The sequence below is a fragment of the Neopelma chrysocephalum genome, unplaced genomic scaffold (genome assembly GCF_003984885.1).
Source record: "Neopelma chrysocephalum unplaced genomic scaffold, ASM398488v2 Primary Assembly neopelma1_200, whole genome shotgun sequence".
In the NCBI taxonomy this organism is placed as follows: domain Eukaryota; kingdom Metazoa; phylum Chordata; class Aves; order Passeriformes; family Pipridae; genus Neopelma; species Neopelma chrysocephalum.
Window position 1 is genome coordinate 1,154,957 of NW_020897862.1, and position 23,647 is coordinate 1,178,603.

Below are 23,647 nucleotides of genomic sequence, written 5' to 3' on the forward strand. Positions count from 1 at the left end.
GCTTGGAGTTGTTTTTTGCTGGGTTGCTTTTTATTTAATAATTGTGAGCCTTGGTACAGAGCTTGTATTTATAAAACGGGGGAAAAGATTTATTGTTGCTAATTATGAAATCTGGAAAGCCCATAACAGTTAAAACTTGAAACCTACAAACCAGCACAAAATCAAAACCCTGGAACCAAATTAGTTTACTGATATTTTTACCTATAACTTCATGAATGCAAATCAAACTTCCCTGCCATGAAAAATTACCTTAGAAATTATTCTGTCTGGCTTTTCTGATTTATCATATAATCAAATCCTTGCAGGTTGTTTTTCTAGCTTTTCAGGTAAATCACAGGCACACAAACTCCATGTGCTAAGATAAAGCAGATTTAGGAAAAACCATAATACAGCCTGTAATTTACTGAGCCTTGCTCACATATGTGCTGAATATGCTTTTCATTTCGGGCAGGTAAATAAAAATCAGTGCTTGAATTTCAGCTTGTATTTGCTTAACCTACAAATTACTGTTCAAAAGAACTAATTGTGTTGCACCACAGCCCCCTCTTCAATCTCTAAAATAAAAAAAACTTACATAATAACTGTTCTCCTCAATATTTGAGCTTGTTCCCAATGTGAGTCTCACAACCTGTAAGATCAGGCCCTAAATTATAAGTTAAATACTACAGTGATGCCACTTAAAATATTACCTTTCTTTTGGTTCATTTGTAACATTCAGAGAATTCCAAAATGTACCTATTTCCCTGCAAGAGGAATCGGCATCCTTGTGCTACAGCTGTGAATGTTTTCTTTCTTTATTTACTCCCTGTAACCAAAGGCTTTATTGCGATTTTGGCCTAAAACGCTGGTGAAAATGTCAGTTATATAAGGCCACGCGTGGAGGCCACACGCACTCCGAAAAATATTGCAGCTTGAATTAGTCATGGAAAAAATCGTGGATGTCTGCTCTGACATATGTATTTACATGGAATAACGTGTTTATATCCCCCTCCCAAAACGCCTCTCCCACCCTCCCTCCTCGGCCGAAGCCAGGCAGGAGCAGCCATTCGAGATTCCATAGCCACCAGATCAGCCTAAAAACAACAAGGAATTAAAAACCGCAGGGAGCAACAAGGCCGGCGGTTTTCATTTGGCTCCACTGACGCACCCCCGGCCCTGGGCCCAGGTCCCCTCTTCCCAAGGGGGGACCGCGGCGGCCCTGGACTCATCCTCCCCCTTCCAAAGCAGGATCGCGAGTCCCCGGGATCAGCCTCCTTCTTCTCAAGGAGGGATCGCGGCGGCCCCAGGATGAGCCTCCCCCTTCCCAAGGAGGGATTGTGCGGACCCCGGGCTCAGTTCCCCTTCCCAAGAAGGAATCACGGCGGCCCCGGGCTGTTCCATCTTCCCAAGGAGGGATCGCGGCTCCCCGGGCTCAGCCCCCGCCCCACGCGGGATCGCTGCCCCTGCCCCGTCCCCGCGTGTCCCGCGGCCATTCCCCTTCCCCGCGCCGCCTCTCCCAACTTTTCCAGCCGCCACAACTTCCACGTTCCTCCCGCGGCGCCGCCGGCCGGGCCGGGCCGGGCCCTCCCCTCCCGTCCCGCTCCCCGGGGAAGGTCACGGCGGTGCGGGCGCGGCGCGAAGCCCCGCGGTGTTGGCGGCGCGGCGGGCGCGGTCCGTACCTCTGCGGGCCTTCGGGGAGTGCCGGCGGCTGCGGGCGCTCGCTCGCTCCTCCTCGATCGCGGCCGCTATGGCCGGGTCGTCCTCGCCATTGTACCACACCAACAGCTCCTCGCCCGCCGCGATTGGCTGCGGGGACACAACACACGGAGCGGGGCCAGTGAGCGAGCGCGTTGTTGGCGGGGCGGGGAGCGGGGCCGGGGAGCGGGGAGGAGGCGCCGGGGCGGGAGCGGGAGCGGCCCCGGCGCGGCCCCCGCGGGGCCTCCGCGGCACCGCCACCGCCGAGCGCCCCCTGCCGGCCCGGAGGGTGCGCGGCTGAGGGGACACCGAACCCGCCCCCCCCCGAGTAATTAATGAGCAATTACAGACAACGGCCCAAACCCCGCCCCCGGCAATTAATTAATTAATCAATTATAGATACCCCAAACCCTGCCCCCGGGAATTAATTAATGAATTAATCATTTATAGGCACCCCAAACCCCGCCGCCGGGAATTAACTAATGAATTAATCAATTAGAGACACCCCCAAACTCCGCCTCTGGTAATTAATTAATGAATTAATCAATTATAGACACCCCAAACCCTGCCCCCGGTAATTAACTAATGAGTTAATCAATTATAGACACCCCAAACCCCGCCCCCAGCAATTAATTAATAAATTAATCCATTATAGTCACCCCAAACCCCACCCCCAGGCATTAATTAATTAATGAATTAATCAATTATAGTCACCCCAAACCCCGCCTCTGGGCATTAATTAACCAATTAATCAATTATAGTCACCCCAAACCCCGCCCCTAGGGAATTAATTAATGAATTAATCAATTATAGACATCCCAAACCCCACCCCTAGGAATTAATTAATGAATTAATCAATTATAGTCACCCCAAAACCCGCCTCTGGGCATTAATTAATGAATTATAGACACCCCAAACCCCACCCCCAGGGAATGAATTAATGAATTAATCAATTATAGACACCCCAAACCCCGTCCCTGGGAATTAATTAATTAACCAATTACACACAACAACCCAAACCCCGTCCCCCAGGAATTAATTAATGGATCAATTATAGACACCCCAAACCCCGCCCCCTGGGAATTAATTAATAGAACAATCACAGACCACAACCCAAACCCTGCCCCCTGTAATTAATTAATGAATTAATCAATCACAGACACCCCAAACCCTGTTCCCAGGAATGAATGAGATCACAGAAAAACACACAGAAAACACATATAAAAGTCACCCCCTTCCAAAATGCACCAGCAAATTAAAAAAATAAATAAATCACCAAAAATCAACAAAAAAAATCCCCCAAAAAAATCACAGAAATCAATTTGTACCCATTACTCCTTGTCCTAATGCTACAGTTCCTGACAACATATAGTTAATATTAATACAGTTAAATAGTTAATTATGAATACAGTTCCTGCATTATTATTATTATTATTATTATTATTATTATTATTATTATTGGCATGAAACTTCCAGCTCCAACATCCCAAACTGTGGTTTGCCTTAACTAGTGACAGTGATTTAAATCCCTGCAAACAGCGACATCCCTGAGCTCACTCCTATGGATATTCACAGTTAATTCTTCCCAGGGAGCAACCAGCCAAACACAACTACCTTACACAAAGCATTAAATAACATTAATTAAATCTAATATAATAATAAGTAACACTGCTCAGGCAGCCACTACAGCTGGGATTTGGAACAAAATCTACAGATACAGGAAAAGACTGTCGCAGTGGGTTAATGGCAGTATAGATAATTACAGCATGTTTAACAAATCCACTTCATCACAGTAATGAAAGGTTTGATTGCCATTCCAAATTGATTATTTCTAGTTTTTTTTAATCCAATTTAAAAAAAAAAAATCACAGGAAAGACCAATGCCAAATAGACATCACTGCAAATGCTACTCATATTCTCAGCACTGCCAATAAAAGAAACTGGTATTGATCAGTTTATTTCACATGCTCCTTAAAATATTATCAGACTCAAATTACTAAGTCCCCAAGTTTGCAGACTACTGATGTGTTTGTACTTATTTTTTAAATCTTCCTCATTGTTCCTCCATTTCCTGAAGCATTCTACCCCAAACCAAGAAAAATTTAAATACCTTAACTACAATCCCCCTCTTTCAGGGCTTAATGAACATGGGGCTGGTGGAGATCAGATCCTGGTTTTAGTCATAGCAATAGAGCAAAGGGTGTCCTCAGACTTAGTTCCAATCTGAAGCCAAAGGGGGTTTTTGTATCAAGGACAACAGTGTTATTTCTTTCCTCTACAGCACTTTTTTTTAGTGAGTCTCACAGCACTTGATAAAGGTGAGAGTTACCTTCGTACCCCCAGACGCTGGAACAACAAGAGATGCAAGATCCCAGCTGGGGAAAGTTTTTAAGTTCTAACATAAGCAAAGCCTAAGGTTTGGCTTCCCCCAGTCCCAGAGGCCTGGTAGGAGAAATAGTGGTAAAGCTCTTTGCATGGTCCCATTCTGCAGCTGTTGAGCAGCAAGGAATGCAGAAGAGTTGTCTGATGATGCAAAAAACTTATCATCTAAAAAATATATAAGTCAGAGAAAAGAGCTGGCTGAGGTTTTAGGCAATGCAAACACAGGATGATAACGAGCACAGAATTTGTTGGCTGTGTGGCTGGATTATTCAGCTTGATGAATTTGGTTTCATTGTGACTGCTCTAGAATCTAAATTAAGCCCTCTAACCTTGCGCTTCTAAAATGAGGTGGAGCAGTGGCTTCAAAACCAGACAATTAAAAACTGCTCCCTCACTGAAACCTGGAGTGAGAAAAGGAGCACAGTGAGCAAGTGTCACTTCCATCACTGCTGTTCCTGACAGCACCCTCTAAGAACAGCTCCAAACCCAACCTCCTCCAAACTATTCCCTACAGATCTTTGGTGTAGCTGTGTCAGGTGGGGACAGCTCGGCTCAACAGGGTATGAATGTTGGAAAGGCTCCTCAGGTTAATGCTTTTTTGAGCTTTGTGTTGTAACTACAACGTTTAACAGTCCTTAATCTGAGTACTTTCTGTTCAAAAGGTTTAAAGTAATTTCAAGATCTGTTATTTTTGAGATTAGTATCCTAATAAGTTATATCCTGAGAAGTTCTAGCCCAGATTGTCTAAAATTCAGTTCCTTGGACAAGCACTGCTATGTGTGTTGTACAGACAGGCATTTGCCTGCCTGACCTTAGCAGAATATTTATTTTTCACACAGACACTGTATTTTACTGTGATATTGTGCTTCTGCACCTGGATGTGGCCTCACATCCCCAAAAGCAATCAAAGTGGCATTTACTTGGGTGAAACTTTCACAAGGTATAACCCAGGGTTATATTGTGTTCTCCTGTGCAACAGGGAGGATCTTGAGTTATTAGAAACCCGTCTGACAAAACATTCTTCCATAAGCAAATTAATTTCACTTTAATCAAGGAGAGTTTCACAGCCAGGCTGCTTTAGAAGACTTTTTGAAACTGTGTTTTCACTGCAATTTTACTTCTTGTCGAATGAAAGCCCTGCCCTGAGTGCAGAACAACACTGATCAACGAGCTCCTTTCATGAGCAGAGGCAGGAAGAGCTTCTGAAACCCCATAATAAGTTTAAACTGCTTCACTGAAATATCCCAGCTCTCATCTGCATCCTGGGGAAAGCAGATGCAAAGCAGCCTACAAATAACCTCAGCCCTTCAGTGAAGATGAAGGGAAGATGGAAGAGAAAAATATTTGCTTGTGCTCACTTCAAAATTCTATATTCATTGGCAGCAGAGAACAGGGAAGTTAAAGCTCTGTGCAGGTTTGATGTTCTTCTACACCAAACAAATTTGGACTTTGCTTATCTTAGCAGTGAGGCTTGGAAAGCTTGGAAATCAGCCTGTTTAACTTACAGATGAGAAACCCACAAAAAGCTCAAGAAAAGCCTGGGAAAAAAATAGCCATGACAATACTTTAAATGCTTCAAGGTAAAGAAGAACAAAATTACACACAAGCCACTTGAATTTTCCTTGGGGGGTAAATAAAACCTGTGCTGTTTATTTATCAGCGAGTGGAATTCCCCTAAATTTATGAATTATGATAAAGATCAGGAAGAACAGTGTGTTCATACCTGGGCTGGTAAAATTTACAGCAGGTTTGAAATTAGACCATAACACATTATACACAGAAAAAGGACATTTAAGATGTTTTTTTATTACATGCCTCCTTTTGTCTCAGTTAACAGTAAGGTGTGACTGGAATAAAATTCATCAAGTTGCAAGAGACAACAGCCAAAGGAACAAAAGGATATTTCAGTGCTGTGACAAGGTATTTGTAATTCTTTAAGCAGTGCTCGGCCTCTTTCAGCAGCACAGTTATTTTCCAAAGTGCAACCTTATCCATCAAAAAAACCAATTTGGAATATGTGAATGCTTGAATTATCAGGACTAAAACCTTTGCAGAAAAGATTCAATGAGAGAGAAATATAAAATGTCAGAGTGACTCAAAAAATACACTTACATTAATGACTTAGTGGGACTATGGGCAAAGACAGAGGAAATCCAAGATAAAGTGTCTAAAGGAAGCAAGGGTGGCTACAGATTCCCATTGGGAGCCTGTCCTCAGGGAATAAACACTGAAGAGAAGGCAGCAGTCTGGCTGGAAATAGTGAACCTCTACCACAAAGCCATCAGAAAGATCCAAAAGTGTTTAGAAGTTTGTTTTTTTCAATACCGCTGAGTGACCTAAAATGTAACAGTTTCACACGTTCCTGTACTGCCCTGTAAACTTCAAAACTGCAGGGGATCAACTCACTCTTTCATTAAGCAAAGAACAGTTATTTATGGATGGTTTTGGCCTCACAAGGAAATGGAAGGAACAGCAATAGTGCAAAAACAAGGCTGCATATGCCCAAAACTTCCAAAAGCATTTCAAATAAAAACCAAGTCAAGCTGCACCCACTCCCTGCCAGCAGCTCCTTGGTCAGAGTCAATATTTTATAGGCACAATATTCTGACCCCAATGTGCTCCACCATTATAGTTAAAGCCATTTTTTTTTCTTGGTTTGGGAGATAAAATGCTTCAGGAATTACACCCTTTTCCCTGCCTCCCCCTCACTGCCTGAACAAAACTGAAATGGTATAAACCCATGAAAAATTGGTTCATGGAGCCACCTATAAAAGTGTCTTGACAGCCAAGCTTTGTCATACGATGCACAGACCACAAAAATAACTGATTGCTACAAAAAAAACCCCAGTAGAAACTATTGTGGTATCCAAAAAAAATAGAAGAACGTTTATTTTATATAATCTGCTATAGTTTTTCATTCTAATTTGTATCAAATTCAGTGCTACTGCAAATCACTGACCAACAAGACAGGCTTACTGTTGAAACATATCCTATATTTTAACAGTAGATCTTAATGTCAACTGTACTGGCAGAGAAGAATTTATACCAATTAAATGTAGCATTTGCAATGCTTTAAATATACTTTCTTTATATTTACTTGTATTTTTAAAGAAAATATAAAGAATATAAATATAAAGTAAATATAAATTTAGTGAAATGTTTCAAAATCTCTTTAATACTAATAGCGAAAAAAAATTATTTTAATAAAGGGAAATAAAAGGTATAATAATAAACTATAATAAAGCAGGAACTGATTCTCAGACAGTGATACCTTCAGGCTCTTGTAGTATATGGTCCTGTTGATCTCCAGAGGAAACAGGTTCTGCTCCTTCCCAGAACGGGCCCAGTTTATGTATCGGAGCCAGTTGCCCTTCTCTGGGTCTGTTGCATCCACACACATCCAGCCCAGGTTTGGGTAATACACCTGAGGGGAGAAATGGCATTAAACCAAGGGCCATGTGCACTAAAACACACCTTGCACAGCTACACAAAGTCATGGTTCCCATCTAAAGGCAGACACAGCACCCAGGGGAGGGGCAGAGGCAGGGGCTGTGCTGGCCCAGTGTTGCTGCTCTTCTGCAGGAGTTTAGTTGATCAGGTACAACTGGAAAAACCCCAAACTTTAGGCCTGCAATTCCTTCTCTGAAGGTTTCGGGTTGAAAAGCCAAAATCCTTAAAACATTTCATGTTTTCAGTTTGGCAAGCTTGAAACAATACTCTTACATTTTGCCTTTAGTAAAATGACTGATTTTAAGACAAAAAGGCATAGAGAATTATTTTTACTATCTGGTGAATTGTAAAAGATAACTACATAGAAGTTAGAAGCATTTGCTTTATTTGGAAATATATGGGAAAGCATAATTTATATTTAAGCATAATTTATAATCGGTTTTCAGGTTATAAAAGAATATCTTAACCTTTCAGAAATCTTGTGATTCACCTTAAAAAACTGACCCTGCCAATAACCTTCTGCATGTTCTGAGATATAAATTCTTTGGTTTCTATTCTTGAAGAAAAGTTTAACACCTACTCCTGGTTCACATTTCCAAACAGGTTGCAATAAAGCAAGAAGGGGACTGACATCTCCAGTATTTTCTGGTGACAGGCAACTCTGCTTCTCCTTCCAGAGCTGTTATGCATCTCCCAGTCTTCTTAGAATCCAAGTTAGACGCCTGTACAAAGAGCTACCACCGGGTATTTTTCCTTTTTTGTTTTTCTAAAAAGCTAAAAATCTACAGTGTTGTAGCTTTTTATTGGTTCTGACACTTTGCAACTAATGCTAAGGCTTTTAAAACCATTTTCCATTTTCAATTTCAATTAAACTTCTACAACAGTTTAGAAATTTAATAAATTTGATTTCTTTTATGCTGATATACTGTTGATTTAGAAAGACAGAATTTTATCAATAAAGGTAAAGTTTTAATAAATATACCACAAACATCTTGATTTCTTTCCAAGCAAACAGAAAATATCTCCCTTTCTTAAACTATTCCAGTATGGATTTCATCAGCTGACTTTTGAAAGAATGTTCCCCAGCACACTCAGCCCTTGCAATATGAAAGCACAAACAGCATCACAGATGAGACTGCAAAAGCAACTCTTTTGGTTAAAATGGAAGAAAAAAGCCAGCAATGGTGTGGAAGAGTTAAACAGATATGGGCTATATGTCAAAATGTAATTATTAATTACTTGTTCTATATATACTACTTTAATATGTTTTTATATTACTTTATGATGGTATTTTCACAAAACAAAATACTTGATTACTTTCCAGATAAACCTTCTAATGTACAGAATATTTTTAAAGGCCTTGTGCACTGTGAAAATAGCTCCAACTCCTCTCTGTAACACTGACTGTGACTCCCATTAACCTCAACAAAGCCCCTCCAGCTGTGCCAGTCATTCCAAACCTGCACACAGCATTTCCCTCCCTTTTCAGCCACTTGCTCTCCTTTTCCTACCTGTGGCTTTCCTCCTACAGAAAAGGAAAGTGTGTTCTCTCCTCAGACACAGCAAGCACACACTGACACACACAGCTCATCTTTTGCACAATGATCCTCCACCATGACAGTTCAAAACCATTACAATTGACTGGAGAGGCCAGTTTTAGGAGCCTTACTTTTTATTCAGATTAATTTGACTAAAGAAGCAAATGGGATGCTTGTGGAAAAGGTTGTTGCTCTAGCTGGGGTCCACACACTGAACTGCTCCCACACACCCCCATCCTTCTACAAACCACATATTCTAACAGTTCAGAGTCTGGACTGGTTTCAGGTATCACCATATGGGACCAACTGCTGTGGTCTCATTTTAGCAGCTTTTTTTCTGACTCCAAAATCAGTATTAAAGCAACACACAATTACTCCGGAATCTACCAAGAGTTCCCATTATCACTTGCATTGCAAACTAAGAAACTCTGTAACAGCTTGTTTGCAACTATCATTTCTCAACACTAATTGAAAAAACATCCACAAAGAACATTCAAAACCCAGCACTGAGAGAAACATAACTGCAAGGTCAATAATTTACTTGGCTGATTCAATCTCACCAAATGTTCTTGCACCAGATCAAAACTGGAGATACCTTTTGCAGTGGAGTTTGAGGCAGCATTAGCTCAGTGCAATGAACATTCTACTTGAACACTTGATTACTTTTCTAAATAGGAACCTGCATTTAGGGGAAATTGTCCTGAATCAAATCCTCGGATAGAGGTTAACACTAAGTTTTGCATGTGTATCCAGTTTTTCACACAGTTCAGGGTTTGCAGACCAGGGATGGATGACTATTAGCAGTATCTTTAGCCTAAAAATCCATAAACTAGCAAACTGTGCTGCACAACATGCTCTGCCACAGCTCCTGCATCCCTCCCCTCCTGGACTATTCACTCTGCTCAAACCACCTGCTCTACTTGTCCTCAGAATGACTGAAGGAGTCTTTGGAAGTGGTTATCAACTGCCTTAAAGACACTGTGGATAGAATTCAACTCCAGATTAAGCCACCTACGTTTTGAAATGCACATAATATCCCAAGTCTCATGACTATCAGTGCAGCTATTCAGCTGTCCAGACAGCACTTGCTCCAAGGCAAACCCAAACACAAGCAGCACAAGAAATTCTGCAGGAGTTGAAAACTCATAAAAACTCCAGAAGGAAAACCCATTCCCATAACAAAGCTGGTTTTGAAAGAGCTAAATGAGGAGGAGTACTGTGGCTTCCTCAAGAGATTCCACATCCTCCTCATTTCCCTGATTTCAGGAGCAGTTGACAGCCCTCAGTTGCAGAGGGAGAGCACTCAGAGTTCAAGCCAACAAAGCAAAGCTCTACCAGTGAGAGACTCTTCAGGGCAGGTGTGATCCACACACAGCACATAAAAAAGTAACACAGCAATTTCCAGCAGTGCCAACAGTTGAAAACTCTGTAACTCAGAGTCCAAGTGTCTACAAATAACTGTTAGTAATAAATGGCAATTATCTTACATCAAGTCTATTTGTAAAATCTGGAAAAAGTAAACACAAAATACTGACCTAGTGACAGACACCTTTTCCCGCTTACAAGCCATTTCTTACCTCCCACATGTACACATTGCTCTTGACTTGAGATCTTTTCTTCTTGTCACCAACAAATGGTCCAAACTTCTTGCCTTTTAGAATTGATTTTGTTGCCCAGACACCTGAGAAGACATATATTAGGAGTTAAAACTAACCTAAGTTATTTCAAGCAAATCTACTCACAATTCATATTTCTTAAGATCAGTCCATGTGGCTGTCTCCAAATGGGGAGCTGTCCACTCTTCCCAAATGAAATTATTTCACATAAATGAATCAAACATTATCTCTACCCAGCACAGGAGGGCCCCAAATTTTGACAGCAATTCTGATTTATGTGAGCTGGTGTAAAAACCTTCATTCTCCTTTCCAAGCTGGAGCACTCACCAAGCCTTGTCTTGTCCACAGCAGATGGGAAGAGCCTCACATCCTCAGGAAGGCCCCTGAGCACGTGCTCAGGTACATCATCCAAGGTCTCCACAGTGACAGGAGACTCAGTTGTGTTCTACAAGTCCAAAAGCCAACAAGCATTAACAGATAAAAACAACTGACAAATCAACCCACACGAGCTACAAAACCTCCTGACTTGAAACGAAAGTAAAATTTCCAAACTCACCACACTGAGGATAATTTCACATGTGTTAGTAATCATTTATTTCCCTTTTTCTAAGGATGGCTTCCAGGCATACTCAATCTAATCAGTCTCCAAAAAATAATCTAAAATAGCTTCTTATCTTTTCTTATGTGAAAACTTATAACTTGTGAGAAAGAACTAAACAGCAACTTTAGGAGAAAACCAAACTCAAAGTTCCAAGAAGCACATACAGTTCACAAAAGTGAAAAGTTTAATTGTTTCACCTATTGAAAGAAGGGTGTTGCAGTAAATTAACTGCTCCAGTGTAAATACCAGACCTTGCACTTGGGATGCATCACCTACTCTGCCGAAGGATGCTCTGCCTGGAATGGGGTAAAACCACTCCAACAATGCCCTATTTGCAAAGCTATCAGTGGGGAATGGGGAAGGGGTTGGGTTTGAATAATGCTGAAACCAGCAGGACTCAGCAATCCCAAAGTGAAACATCGGCCAGGGAGGGGAAGATGTGGCAGAGCTGATGAAGGACCGATAAAGGACCAAACCAGTGACATCACTGATAACTTATCTGGAGCTGCTGAGCTGCCCCAGCTGGGCTGGGGACACCTCACTGACAGTCCTTCAGCTGAGCCTAGAACAGCCCAGGCCACGTTTTAACAGGGCCTTCTGACAGATTCCCTTCATGGAGGGTGGGTGGAGATTCCTCCCTGGACTGGGGGACCCTAAAGCCCATCCAGTCCCATCCCCTGCCTGGGACACCTTCCACTAGCCCAGGTTGCTCTAAGCCCCCTCCATCCTGGCCTTGGGCACTTCCAGGGATGGGGCAGCCATGGAATAACCTGTTCCAGGGCCTCCCCACCCTCCCAGGGAAGAATTCCTTCCCAATATCCCATCTAACCCTGCCCTTGGGCAGTTTGCAGCCATTCCCCCTTGTCCAGGCACTGATGATTCAAGTTCTGCATGACAAGTTTATTGCTCTGTAACAAACAGAATAAGCTAAAAGCAGCTTATAGAGAGAAAAAAGGGGTTTAAATAGTCATATGAGTTATTATTTCAGTACCCTACATGTTAATCATAATTCCTAAATCAATAAACAGCTCAGAAGCCTTAGCCAGCAGGTTATAATTAATACAAAAGGTTTTAAGGTATTTTTATGTTAAAGTTTGAAAGGCAATAGAAAGCTCATAAATGATTTACAAATGTTTAGCAAGTGATTAGTTCCAATTTAAGGAGCCTCCAAGGTTCAACAGGCTGCTTAAAATATTATTCATACTATTATTTGTATAACACAACAGTAAATGCTACTCACACGTGTCATTAAACACCCAGCTCCTTATTACCTAATTATAATTAAAAACCTACTATTTCTTATAAAAACGACCAGAATTCTAAAGTTACAAGAATGAAAAGTTTCCATAAAATGTGTTCACATTCTGCAAGGACTGTGCTTGGTGAGAACTAGGCATGTGTTGAACCACATGCCCTAAAAAACCCACCTGCCCTCTGACAACAAACTTTAATCATTCTGGTTAGAAACCAATACTGGTGGTGATGGCAGGAACAATTCTGATATTAAGGGTGTTATACTTGAGCTCTGAACCAATTTTTAGGAGGTGTTTAACTGAGAAATTTGTCTCAGTAAACCCTGACTTTTTGGAAACGATTCTTGCCTTTACCTATAACCATAAAGCAGAGATACAACAGTAGTTTTCCAAGTGAGCACTTATGAAATATATTGAAAGGCTACTGGAAATAGATTTTAAAATCCATCTTGATATGCTATCAAATTTCAGGGTTTTATCTCTAAAGCAAAACAGATAAATCTTCTCAGCCTTTGCTCCTCTGCACCCACTCTTTGTGAGGGTGCTGCTATGGCAATGATTCACTACATTGAAAAAAATGAAGTTACAAGAACAAATCTTCTGCCAGTTTTAACTGCAAGGACAAGAAAACTGAGCAAACTGGAGTCAGAGCAAAGTTATTCTGGGGCTGCCTTGGTAAGCCCTGACAGCTGCACAGAGCTCCCAGAGAGCTATTTGTAGGGGAGAAAGACCCCCAAAGTGGAAACCATGGAAGGAAGAGAATGCCAGAAATCCCTTCCCATCCAAGACAGCAAAGAAACCAGGCAGGGGGAGAAATACTTATCCCTTAGTTCTGATAGTTGAAGTCTATTCCAAGCAGAGTAAAGCTTTATTTTGCTCTTCCAACAACCCAAAAGGAAAAATACCGATGAAAGAAGCCTGATTTTCAGACATCTGTTAGCCTTGAACTGATATGCAAGAAGCCACGTCTGAGATGAAAAACAAACACGTTCTTCTCAGCATATCAAAGAAACCCAAACAGCTCTCCAGCACATCAGCCCAGGATTTCAGCAGGGGACAACCAAGGCTATTTTTCCCAGTGGTTTCTAACAAATTATATCCAGGCACAGCTGAGGGGGGCTGTGTGACAGCTCTCTGAACGAGGCACTGCCAGTTTCAAGGTAAAAGTGGGGTGTTTTTTTTTTATTGGGTTTCACTTTGGGGTTTGGTTTCTTTTGGGGGTTTTGTTTTCAGTTTGGCTTTTTAAATGAGCAGTCAAAAATCTCAACTGCTGCATGAACAGTTAAAAATCTCAAGCCAGAAAATAAATTTTAACCTACCAAAACTTAAACCAGACTCAACTGATTCAGCCAGAAGTGTACAGAACTGTGTTATATCTTCGATTTTCCTGGCATATTCCTTAATAATCATGACTCTTTTTGGCCATAAATATCCCCAAACTGTTCTACCATTTAAGAAGTCTATTTGTATGGAGTAAAATACAATGAGAACTTTATTGTTATAAATCAAAGAATAGCAGGACATTCAGAGAATACAGTACTCAGCCTCATCTAACAATTGTCAGATTAATGGATTTCACAAGTACTACAAACCTGGATATGGCCTTGTACATAACAATACATTTCACACCTCAAAGGAATGGTAACAAGTAACCATGTTCAAAACACTAAAATAAACAGTTTGGTTCAGTCAAATGCCTGCAATCTATTTTTATTTGCAATTTAGATGTAGCTACTTGAAACATTTTCCAGATCTCAGCTTGTCCCCAAGGAACGTCTGTCTACCAAAAGAAATGCTGGATTTCAGACACTTTTCCCCCAACACTTAACAGTCACATTTAAATTTATTTTTCTGTTCAAAAAGTTCACTTCTTGATAAGGGTAATGCATTGTGCATGTCCTACAGCCAACTTTTGCATTTAACTGAAAGCCTTTAATGCAGTATTTTTCACTCCCTCCAAGACAGAAATTTTGAATACAAAACCACCTGAAGCTCTTTTCACTTTTAAGCTTCTTACTCTGAAGTTCATAAAAAAATTACATTTCTGGCATTCAAATTATCCAGTATAAAGTGACTTTAGAACAATGCCAAGGAATTATCTGAGGGTTGAAGCGGTGCCTGAACTGAAACCATCTTTTCCTGATTGCATCGAATGTCAGAATGTCAGAGTCCAATCACTCTGCCAGCATCTTTCAACACATTAAGCAACTTCTCACACAGCTTTCAATACAATTGTCCCTCTGGACCAACCACAAATTAGTCTGTAATGTTACAAACATTATTTAAGCAGAGTAGAAAAGGCACCTGCACCAAGATGTTTACAGGTGATCAGAGATTAGAGCAGAAAAGGAAGAAACCATCCTGAACAGTGCAATGACTGCGGGACTCAGTGTCAGGTGTGGGTGGAAACAGGATTAGGGGAAGTGAGGAGATAAAGGAAAGGATGCCATGGACAGAGAGGGAGATGGCAGAGGAGTTAAAAGAGGTAGGTGAGAAAAGGGAGTCGTGCCAGGTAGCACAGGAAAGGGAAAGAAGGAAGGTCTCTCCTTGTCCAAGCACCCTGCCTGGTTACCCCTCTTGGTCACAGTTTCCCTTTGTGTGCTTGAAAATTAAAGATGTATCAGAAATATTGGAAATAATCATTGCAAAATTCAGAAGGAATGGGGGGAGGAGGGAGGAGGGAGTTTCAGTACAAGCACAGGTATAATTTGTTACCACGTGCCCCAGCACTTCTTAAATACCTGCCCATGCTGTTTTCCAGGTAGCCCCCAAATTCCTCCTGCTCTGTCTCACTGCAGTCTGAGGTGCAGGAAATGCTCCCAGTCAAACCCCGTGTTTGTTTGGTCTGATGAACTAGTTTACATATTAAAGGCAGATCTCCTTTTAAAACAGAGGATGCACACTGCCCATCCTGAGAGAGCAATCTTCCAAGAAACCCAAAAATATTAAACCCAACAGCTGTTTTTTTTTAATTTTAATCCTTCTTCTCCTTACAACATATCACAGTATCTATGAAAAGGTTTTCCTTCACTACTTTTCTACAAGATAAACCACAAAACCAGCAGTTTTTCCACAAACCAAATTAACACCAGCCCAATTAGTTTCAGTGTCACTGAAGTCACACCAAAAGCAGAGACAAGCAGAATGAAAGAAGTACGAGAACAGAACACTTGAAAGGTGTTTGGCATCAGGCAAAAACATTTCTTATACAGACCTGGCACTACAACTTGTCAACAGTGAATGAAATGACAAAGGCACTGCAAGAAAAAAACACCACAGGGTTGATGCTAAATACACACTTAATAGGAATGGTAACAGAACAACAAAAAGCCATGTGAGCTTTGGAAACTAAATGTGAAAGCCAGAAAGACCAGGGAGGACTCTGAGCTACTGAAGTGTTCCCAGAGGCAGGGTCACCTTAATACTGAATTATGACATCCCAGTGCTGCAGAAATGAGCAGTAGTCCCCTAAGAAAGGGAAGGGCTTTGCTTTTGATACAGCACAGAAATCTTAATTCCAGAAACAGGTCAGGGGTGGGGGGACACCACAACAGACAGGACACACAAACGGGAAGGAAACAGTCGATGGTAACAATTACAGGTGAGGATCTACAGCCTTCAGAGTTTTAGCAGAATCCAAAGTTTATCAGGACTAACAGAGCAGGATTATTCCTCAAGCAGACAGAGCAATGGGCTGCTCCCTCTGTGCCACTGAGGGCATCAAAACAAACCAGACAGGTGAAAACGTTTCAAGTCTCAACAGAAATTAAGGCAACAATTAAACTTGCTACCCTAAAACAGACTACTAATGCTTTAAAGTGTGATAATGCAAATGGTATTTCTATTAGACATGTAATTTATATTTGTCTACAGATATAATACAAATATGTATTTTTAGAATACGTATTTCAAGGCTCTGACAGACACTGTATTTTGCTTTTTACCTTTTTAGTGTGCACACATATCTCAAAGATACTTAAACTACATTTTTAGTTTAAATCAGAGGAAAAAAACAACAGGAAACATCCCACCGACCCATTTCACAGTGTAATTACTTATGAATCTATAACTTCAGAGAGAACACACTTCAGTAAAGTGCTAACTGTATTCAGGACTGCTGCTGATCAAGTAAGGGTATAAAGGGCAATAAAAGCACACATTAGCTACAGGCATCAATAAAAAGTATACAAAGCTTTCTACATGACTGTGGTTTTCTGACTCATAAAGCTTCTGTTCATGGCTGACTTTTTTAGCAAAGTAAAAATGACATTCCTGCAGTCACATTCCCACGCCAGAGGGGCTTGGGAAGATCAGCCAGAGAGAGAAAGACTCAGGAGGAAAATTTAAGGCAACATGTACTTTTTCTGTATCTTTAAGTAATACAATTGTGTGTGACAGACAAACTGATGTACAATTCCTACTTGGATAAAAACAAATGCAGAATAAAATGCTCTACACTTGGCACTGATTAAAACAACGCCCTCCAGTCAGGATATCTGTGAATTCATACAGCAAAGGACTGCACCACAAAGGAACTGTGCTTTCCCAGTCTTTCCTCTTGATTCCAGGAGAAACACTTCAGATTTCAGACAAGTGTGAAACTTCCCAATCAATCAATTCCCGTGGCAGATTGTTTACTGCACATTTGAAATGGGAAAGTCATTAAAAAAAGATTAAAAAAAAAAAATGGAAACCTTCAATTTTCAAGCCACTTTTCTAAGGAGCTGAATTATTACCTACAGCTTGAGGAGGAAATAGATTTTTCTGGAGAGGTTGTTCTTGTAAGAGGTGCCAGGAGTAATAACAGACACTGCAAAACACTTCAATCCGTGAAATAAAACAATCTCACAGGCACACATGTTGTAGAAAGGATGATTAGGAAATTTAATGAGACTGAAGATTTTAAAGACCATTTCTTTTGGAGTGGATGATTTACTTTTTTTATTAATAATTAACTGTTCTAAGGATTTTGATAAAAGTCTTACGTTCATACTCACCTGATTCATTTTGAATTCCCGTTGTGTTCTGAAAAGATACTCACAACAAAGAAACTCCTTTGATTACATGAGCCCTGAAAAGAAAAATAGACAATTGTAACATGCACTTACCTACAAATTTACATTGAATTGAAAGTACACACAGACCTGTAGTTTCTCTTCCTAAATCATCTGTCAGAAAGGAGTATATTTCTTTAGAAAAAAATCTGCTCTGAGCTACAGTTTTGTTATTACAGCTCAAATGTGTCTGAATAATCTCAAGATGGATTAATCTTTCTCCCATTTTAAATGATGATGTAGCAGAAATGTGCCCAGGAAGGATTGTTCCATTTTTTTTTTTTTAAAGTGAGTTAGTTTGTTCAAGATTGAGTATTTTAAGAACTTTAGGAGCCAGATCTTTTCAGAATTTTATATCAAAGCATTATGAAAGGCCTTTTGTGCTTTTCAAATTAAGAAAATGCATGTACTGAGCCTCTATTATGCCATGTCAGAAACAGGAAAATATTCCTTAAAAATAGAGCATTTTATTAAGGTATTTTATTACACTAAAGCATTTTACCTTCTTGTTTAACAGACGACTGAGATTTCACAAGGTTTCTAACAAAAACTCCTAAATCAAGTAGGCATCAAATTTGGAAACCCACAACTTGAGACAAAATTAAATCAGAACGATGCCATATCCCAGACTCTTGTACATCAACTCACTTCCTTTCTATTTTTTTAATGCACATAAAAAAAGCTTTATTGCAAATTAGGCTGGAATCACTTTCCTTCCTGCTGTCATACAGAATTTTCAATAAATTAGCATCTCCCTTCTTGGGAAGTTAACTGATCCCTCTTTACTCAGAGCACTTTATTCATATACTGCTATTTCTTTTCTTCCCTGTCTTTAGGTTTCTTATTATAACAATGTTTAACTGATTTTTTTTACTAAGTCCTCTGTGTAAATACTAACATTTCATTTAAAATACATTCTAGTAAAATATACTCCAAACAAATTTCACATAATCCTTCACATCTTTCACTGAAAAAATCAATGCTGTGCACCATCCCCGTGTGCCAAGCATCACTCAAATGCTGCATTGCTTAAAAATCCATATGAAAAGGAAAAATGTCCTTGGAAAGGATATTTCTGTTGTATTCAGCTCTTCCAGGATTAGCTCCTTTTGTCCTGGGATTTCCACACTTTGTGAGCATTTAGGCAAAGGGCTGAAACTTCTGTATTTAAGGTCCAGTTTTGCAACTGGTTCTGTGGGATTTCGAGTTTGCCAGCAAAGCCCAGAGATGGGATCAGGAGCTCCATGGGAACACTTGAACACATCCAAAGAAAAGCATTCCTTTTGGAATGTGCTGTTACAACTTCCTGACTTATTTCAGTACTGGACTCAGTATAAAATTCTGTACTTGAGCTGAGGCCTCGACAACACAGAAAAACCCAGTGCCCTTATTCATTTCTCACTGGGTCCATACCCACATATCAATTTATAAATTAAATATTTTGGGTAGCAGAGCTTTCTTACCCCAGCTGTTAAATAAATCAGTCAAAAATTTGAAAAACAGAACAAAACCTTTTGACTCTGTTTCATTTGAGCAATAAAAAAATACACTTTTCTTGTATTTCATATGCTAACTCTAAATTATTTTGCTTAGAATTAATAGCTTACAAAGAATTTTCAAACCAAAACACAAGCCTGGTATTTTTACAAGTTTTATAAATATTTTATTCAGCTTTTAAACAACTGGTTGTTTCCAAACCTCCCAGTGGTGTTTCTTAGAAGATGACAAAACATGTTAATGTAGTTAAACATCCAGGTAACACAGTTTAGGGAGATTCCTCACAAACTGCATTTCTCTGTTCCTTCAGCTACAAGGTACCAGAGGAACCACCTGCCCACAAACCACAATTAGGTGACAAATAAAGCTGCACTAAACCCAAAGCTTCAACAAGGATTTTTAAAGCTATTAATTTCAAAATGTTATACCTGCAGTTCTGCATTTTTCTGCACTTTTTCCTTCCTCCACGTTCCTTATTCTGTTAACAATGAACTAAACTATGTGGAAAGCAAGATTAATAGCACTGGGAAATCAATGAAATTAAGACTATCTATGGTCCTGTGTGCAGTCACTGGGGTTTTTTAAACCTAAATGAAACAAGACAACAACAGAAGCGTCTGCAACAGTAATTTGAGGGTTAATTTTTGGTACACAAATTCAATAAACCCAAGAAAATATGAAACAAATTGTACAACTGCTGCACAAATATGAATTCCCAGCACGATCACTGAGTACCAACAAGGTATTTACTCTTATCACTGCAAGCAGGAACAAGCTTTCACTCCACACTCTAATGATTTCCTTGGAACACACAGGCAGGTCCCAGGCAAGATTTCCCAGGAAAGCCCCAGTGGAAGTGATACTGCTCTGATGTGTCACCAGGGGAGTTTGTGATTCGATTTAAAGACACAGTGATGGCCACATTCAGTCTGGTTTGAAGCCAGAAATGCTCCACAACTGCATCAGGACTTTGAAAGACTCACTCAGCAGCTCCATCAAAGAACAACTATTCCCAGTCAACGTTTCCTCCAAACTCAACAGCAACGTAAAGCTGCACTTCTCAAAGACCTGGATATTGTTCACAACATCCACCACAGGGAACTTTGACAACTCACTGGAATCCCCCAAAAAAAGAATGGTAAAGGTTCTATGCCAAAAGTGAAGCACAAGCACCAGCAACCCTGAGTGTTAAACATTCATTCCCAGAAAACATTGCCAAGGCACACTGAGTTCAAACCACCACCTACTGCTGTCTCCTGAGTGCACAAATCCTACACACTAACTCCAGATATCAGAGCATCTGGGACACACAGGAGAAAGGAGATCTGCTGCATCAGCCAATCTTAGACTCTCAGAAAAGTGTACTTAGAAAAGCTCAGTTCCAGGAAACAAATTACATTTATTCAGATAAGAATATACAAGGCTTTTGTATTTAAGGAAACGCTGCGGTCACTCGAAAACAAAATGCTTGAAACAAAAAGTATTTTGACCTTATTTCTGAATCTACACTTAAGAGTTTTAAATATTCCCTCAGAGAAAATATAACTTTCTGGGAACAAAGTTTGCAAACGAAAGCAAGTCATTTTACACAAAGCATTGCAGATCACCTCTTTCAAATTAAATCAGTACTTCTAGGTTTTATATCTATCTTCTGATTTTATAAGCCATATTCATCATTTCTCTATGTGTTTGGATTTTTTAAATCCCAGAATCAAAAAGCATTTTGAAAGAGGCTGCTGCTTCCACTTCAGAGGAGGGAAAAACCAGGCATGAGAGTATCAGCCCTATTTTGGAAGCTGAAAATGGGACATGCATTACGTCACTGCTCCAGTAAAAACATGTTCATTAGAGAACCAGGAACAACTTGCAAGTCTCCACAGCCTGTTTTCCTAATGACCAGGGTTCAGGCTGGGATTCTGCACAGCTCTGGGCTTTACTTTAGTTTCTAGTTGCAGCCCATGATCATTTTCTAAACATCAAGACATTTCCATTTATTCAGGGCAACGCTGAAATACTCTAATCCATGAATTTTCCATCTATTAGGTGAAACAAAGGCTGTCAATTAAAAAAAATTAAGTTCACATTAAGATTAAAATATGTATTTGATAGTGCATCTTGTTTCTATCTACAGGCACTTCACTGCAAAGACATTTTCAGTTGCTCAAGGCTGCCTGAATAAGAACAGAGAAAAAAAACCAGGCAAAGTGATTTTCTGAGATCTATTACCTATTGTCCAGTAAAAAAAAAGCCTTTGCTTGCTGCCACATAACCAAATAGACTGTTATAAGTTAGAGAGGTAACCAAGAAAACAAGCCAAGAAATCACCAACACAACACAAACCCGGAGTTTATTAATTAAACAGCAACTAGTCAAGAGAAGTCAACAGAAAATAACAGGTCTCTAACAACTGCAAATATACACAAACACCACTCCAATCTTCAGATAAAGTGCACTTTAATTCTACTTGCAAATAAAGTAAAACCCAATTTTCTCAGAGAAGTACATTGCTGATTGACCACTATGGGAAAAAACCCATTTCAGTCATTTCTTTTTACCACACACGGCTCAGCCTCCCAGTTTTGTCTACAGGCATGTTTTACACAGAGGCAGAGAAGAAATATTTTTCAGCTAAAAATACAACTGGAGAAAAAACACATTGATAAAGAAATTATTTCATTGAGGGGGAGTCATTAATTATCAGGCTCATCTCTGTCCTTTCCATGCTAAAAAGTTCAACAGCAAACACATTGCAGTGCTTTAAATTAAAGGTTTGCCAAGGCAGGAATACATTACTGGTCATCTCTAAATCTCTCTGAACTTCTGTTTTCAACTGACAGACATCCAGTAAGAAGCATTATTCAGATCTCCTCTTTATACACTATTATTACTTGTTTGGCCCCAAGGATCAAGGATTTTATGTATAACAGTGAAATGGGGACATCACTGCACTGCAGGATGGACTTCCAGAGCCATTTCAGCTTTTACAGAAAAAGACTTTCTGCTTTACTTCCCTTCCATTCTCAAGTAAATGTGCAATAGAAAAAAAAAGGATGGGTTATACAAGTGTGGAGAAGTACTTCAACATCCTTCCCCACCTTCCAGCCTGCTCCAGAAGGAAGGCTGAAACCACATTAAACAGGCACCAACTTGGGAAATCTCCAAACATCACACTCATCATGGCATTTCTACCTAAGATATTTGATCCAAAGGGATGATTTGCCTTTCATTTAACATAACTAGGGGTTCACTATAAGTGAAATTCATTTTTATGATCTGTGCCATGGATGGTTGAGGCACTTCAGCCCCAGCAAATCCTGAAAACCAACAGGTGCTTCTGCATGGCTCTCACTGCTGGGTCTGCAAGCCCAAGAGTTCTTTTGTTTCCTAAAAGTCACTCCCCCATCGATCAGGGATGCAGGTCTCTATCTGAAAAGTGCCAGTGCTATCACTGAGTCACCATCGTGCTTCTCCACAGCTGGAACAGCTGGAGATCCCTCTGTCTACACCAAGGAGAGCAGCCCTGAATTCTTAACATGCTCATCATTTTTATTGAAACCTGGCAAGTGCCAGAAGAGAACAACATAATAATTAAATACCACGCTGCTGTACATCTCCAGTTCCCTTAATCCACTCAGTATGTTTGAATAAGCCAAAAAAAGACTTTCCATCCAAATAACATGTCCCCAGTCCAGAGCACAGACTGGACACAGCAAACTGGGGCAGCATCACGAGCACAAGCAGCCCCTGCCCTTCCAAGAGCTGTCCACTGCTGCTCAAATGTAAAATAAGAAAAATACTTCTCTTGCCACTGAATGATTTAGCAGGTGCAGCCACACCACCTTCCCTTCCTCCTTCAACAGCTGAAAACAATTTAAAGTTTCCCTTTACTACTTCAAAATGGAAAATTTGCAGCTTCATATGAATTTGAAACCACTGGAAACTTCACTGGAGCCTCCAGGTGCCTGCCATGAGATGGTTATCAGCGATCTCCACACACTGCTCTGGCTCCAGATTAAAAATGTCCCTAAGATACACCTCTAGAGCTGCCCCACATGTCTCACACGAACATCTTTGCTCTCACCCCAAACGTTTTTCCCCATGGCACCACTGCACCACCATGAATTACGATATACGAATATCTCCAATTTAGGAGAATTAACGGAAGGGCATTTCCAGCGAGGAAACCAATTCTGGAGTTAATTTCCCCGCGCTCTGCTCGCTCGGTTTGGTAGAACTTGACCCTGCGGGAGCCTCGGGGCCTGTGAAGCGCCGGAACTTTTGGAGCCGGTGCGTTAGGAAGTGTTTGGAAGAGCACCGCTCCCTCAGCATCGGGCTGGAGCGACACCTCCGAGCCAGCAGCGCCTGCAGCGCGAAAACACTGGAAAAGCCGCCCAGGGGACGGAGCATCTTCATCCGAGCGGCCTCTCCCGCCATCCCCCGCCCTCCTCTCCCTGCCCAGGGCGCTCCCTCCGGGCGCAGGTCCCGCTCCGCTCCCCGCACCTGCCGCGCCGCCTCGCCCCGGCCGCCACCTCCCTGCGGACCCCCGGGGCGGGCGGCTCGGCCGGGGCCGCTCCGGGCCGCG

General features: G+C 40.9%; 1 protein-coding gene across 3 annotated transcripts in view; it reads right to left on the bottom strand.

Annotated features, from left to right (window-relative positions):
• The window catches only part of PRDM2 (PR/SET domain 2), a 61,909-nt gene extending 38,281 nt beyond the window's left edge, over positions 1–23,628 (bottom strand). For all 3 annotated transcript variants that reach the window (XM_027702875.1, XM_027702873.1, XM_027702874.1), the window contains exons 1-6: positions 23,599–23,628; positions 17,512–17,585; positions 10,988–11,105; positions 10,622–10,725; positions 7,328–7,480; positions 1,659–1,785 (exon numbers count right to left, since the gene is read on the bottom strand). In XM_027702875.1, coding sequence (XP_027558676.1) covers positions 1,659–1,785; positions 7,328–7,480; positions 10,622–10,725; positions 10,988–11,105; positions 17,512–17,520 — 511 coding nt within the window. In that variant the 5' untranslated portion in view covers positions 17,521–17,585; positions 23,599–23,628. The remainder of the gene's footprint in view (positions 1–1,658; positions 1,786–7,327; positions 7,481–10,621; positions 10,726–10,987; positions 11,106–17,511; positions 17,586–23,598) is intronic.
• Between the last annotated feature and the right edge of the window lie 19 nt (positions 23,629–23,647).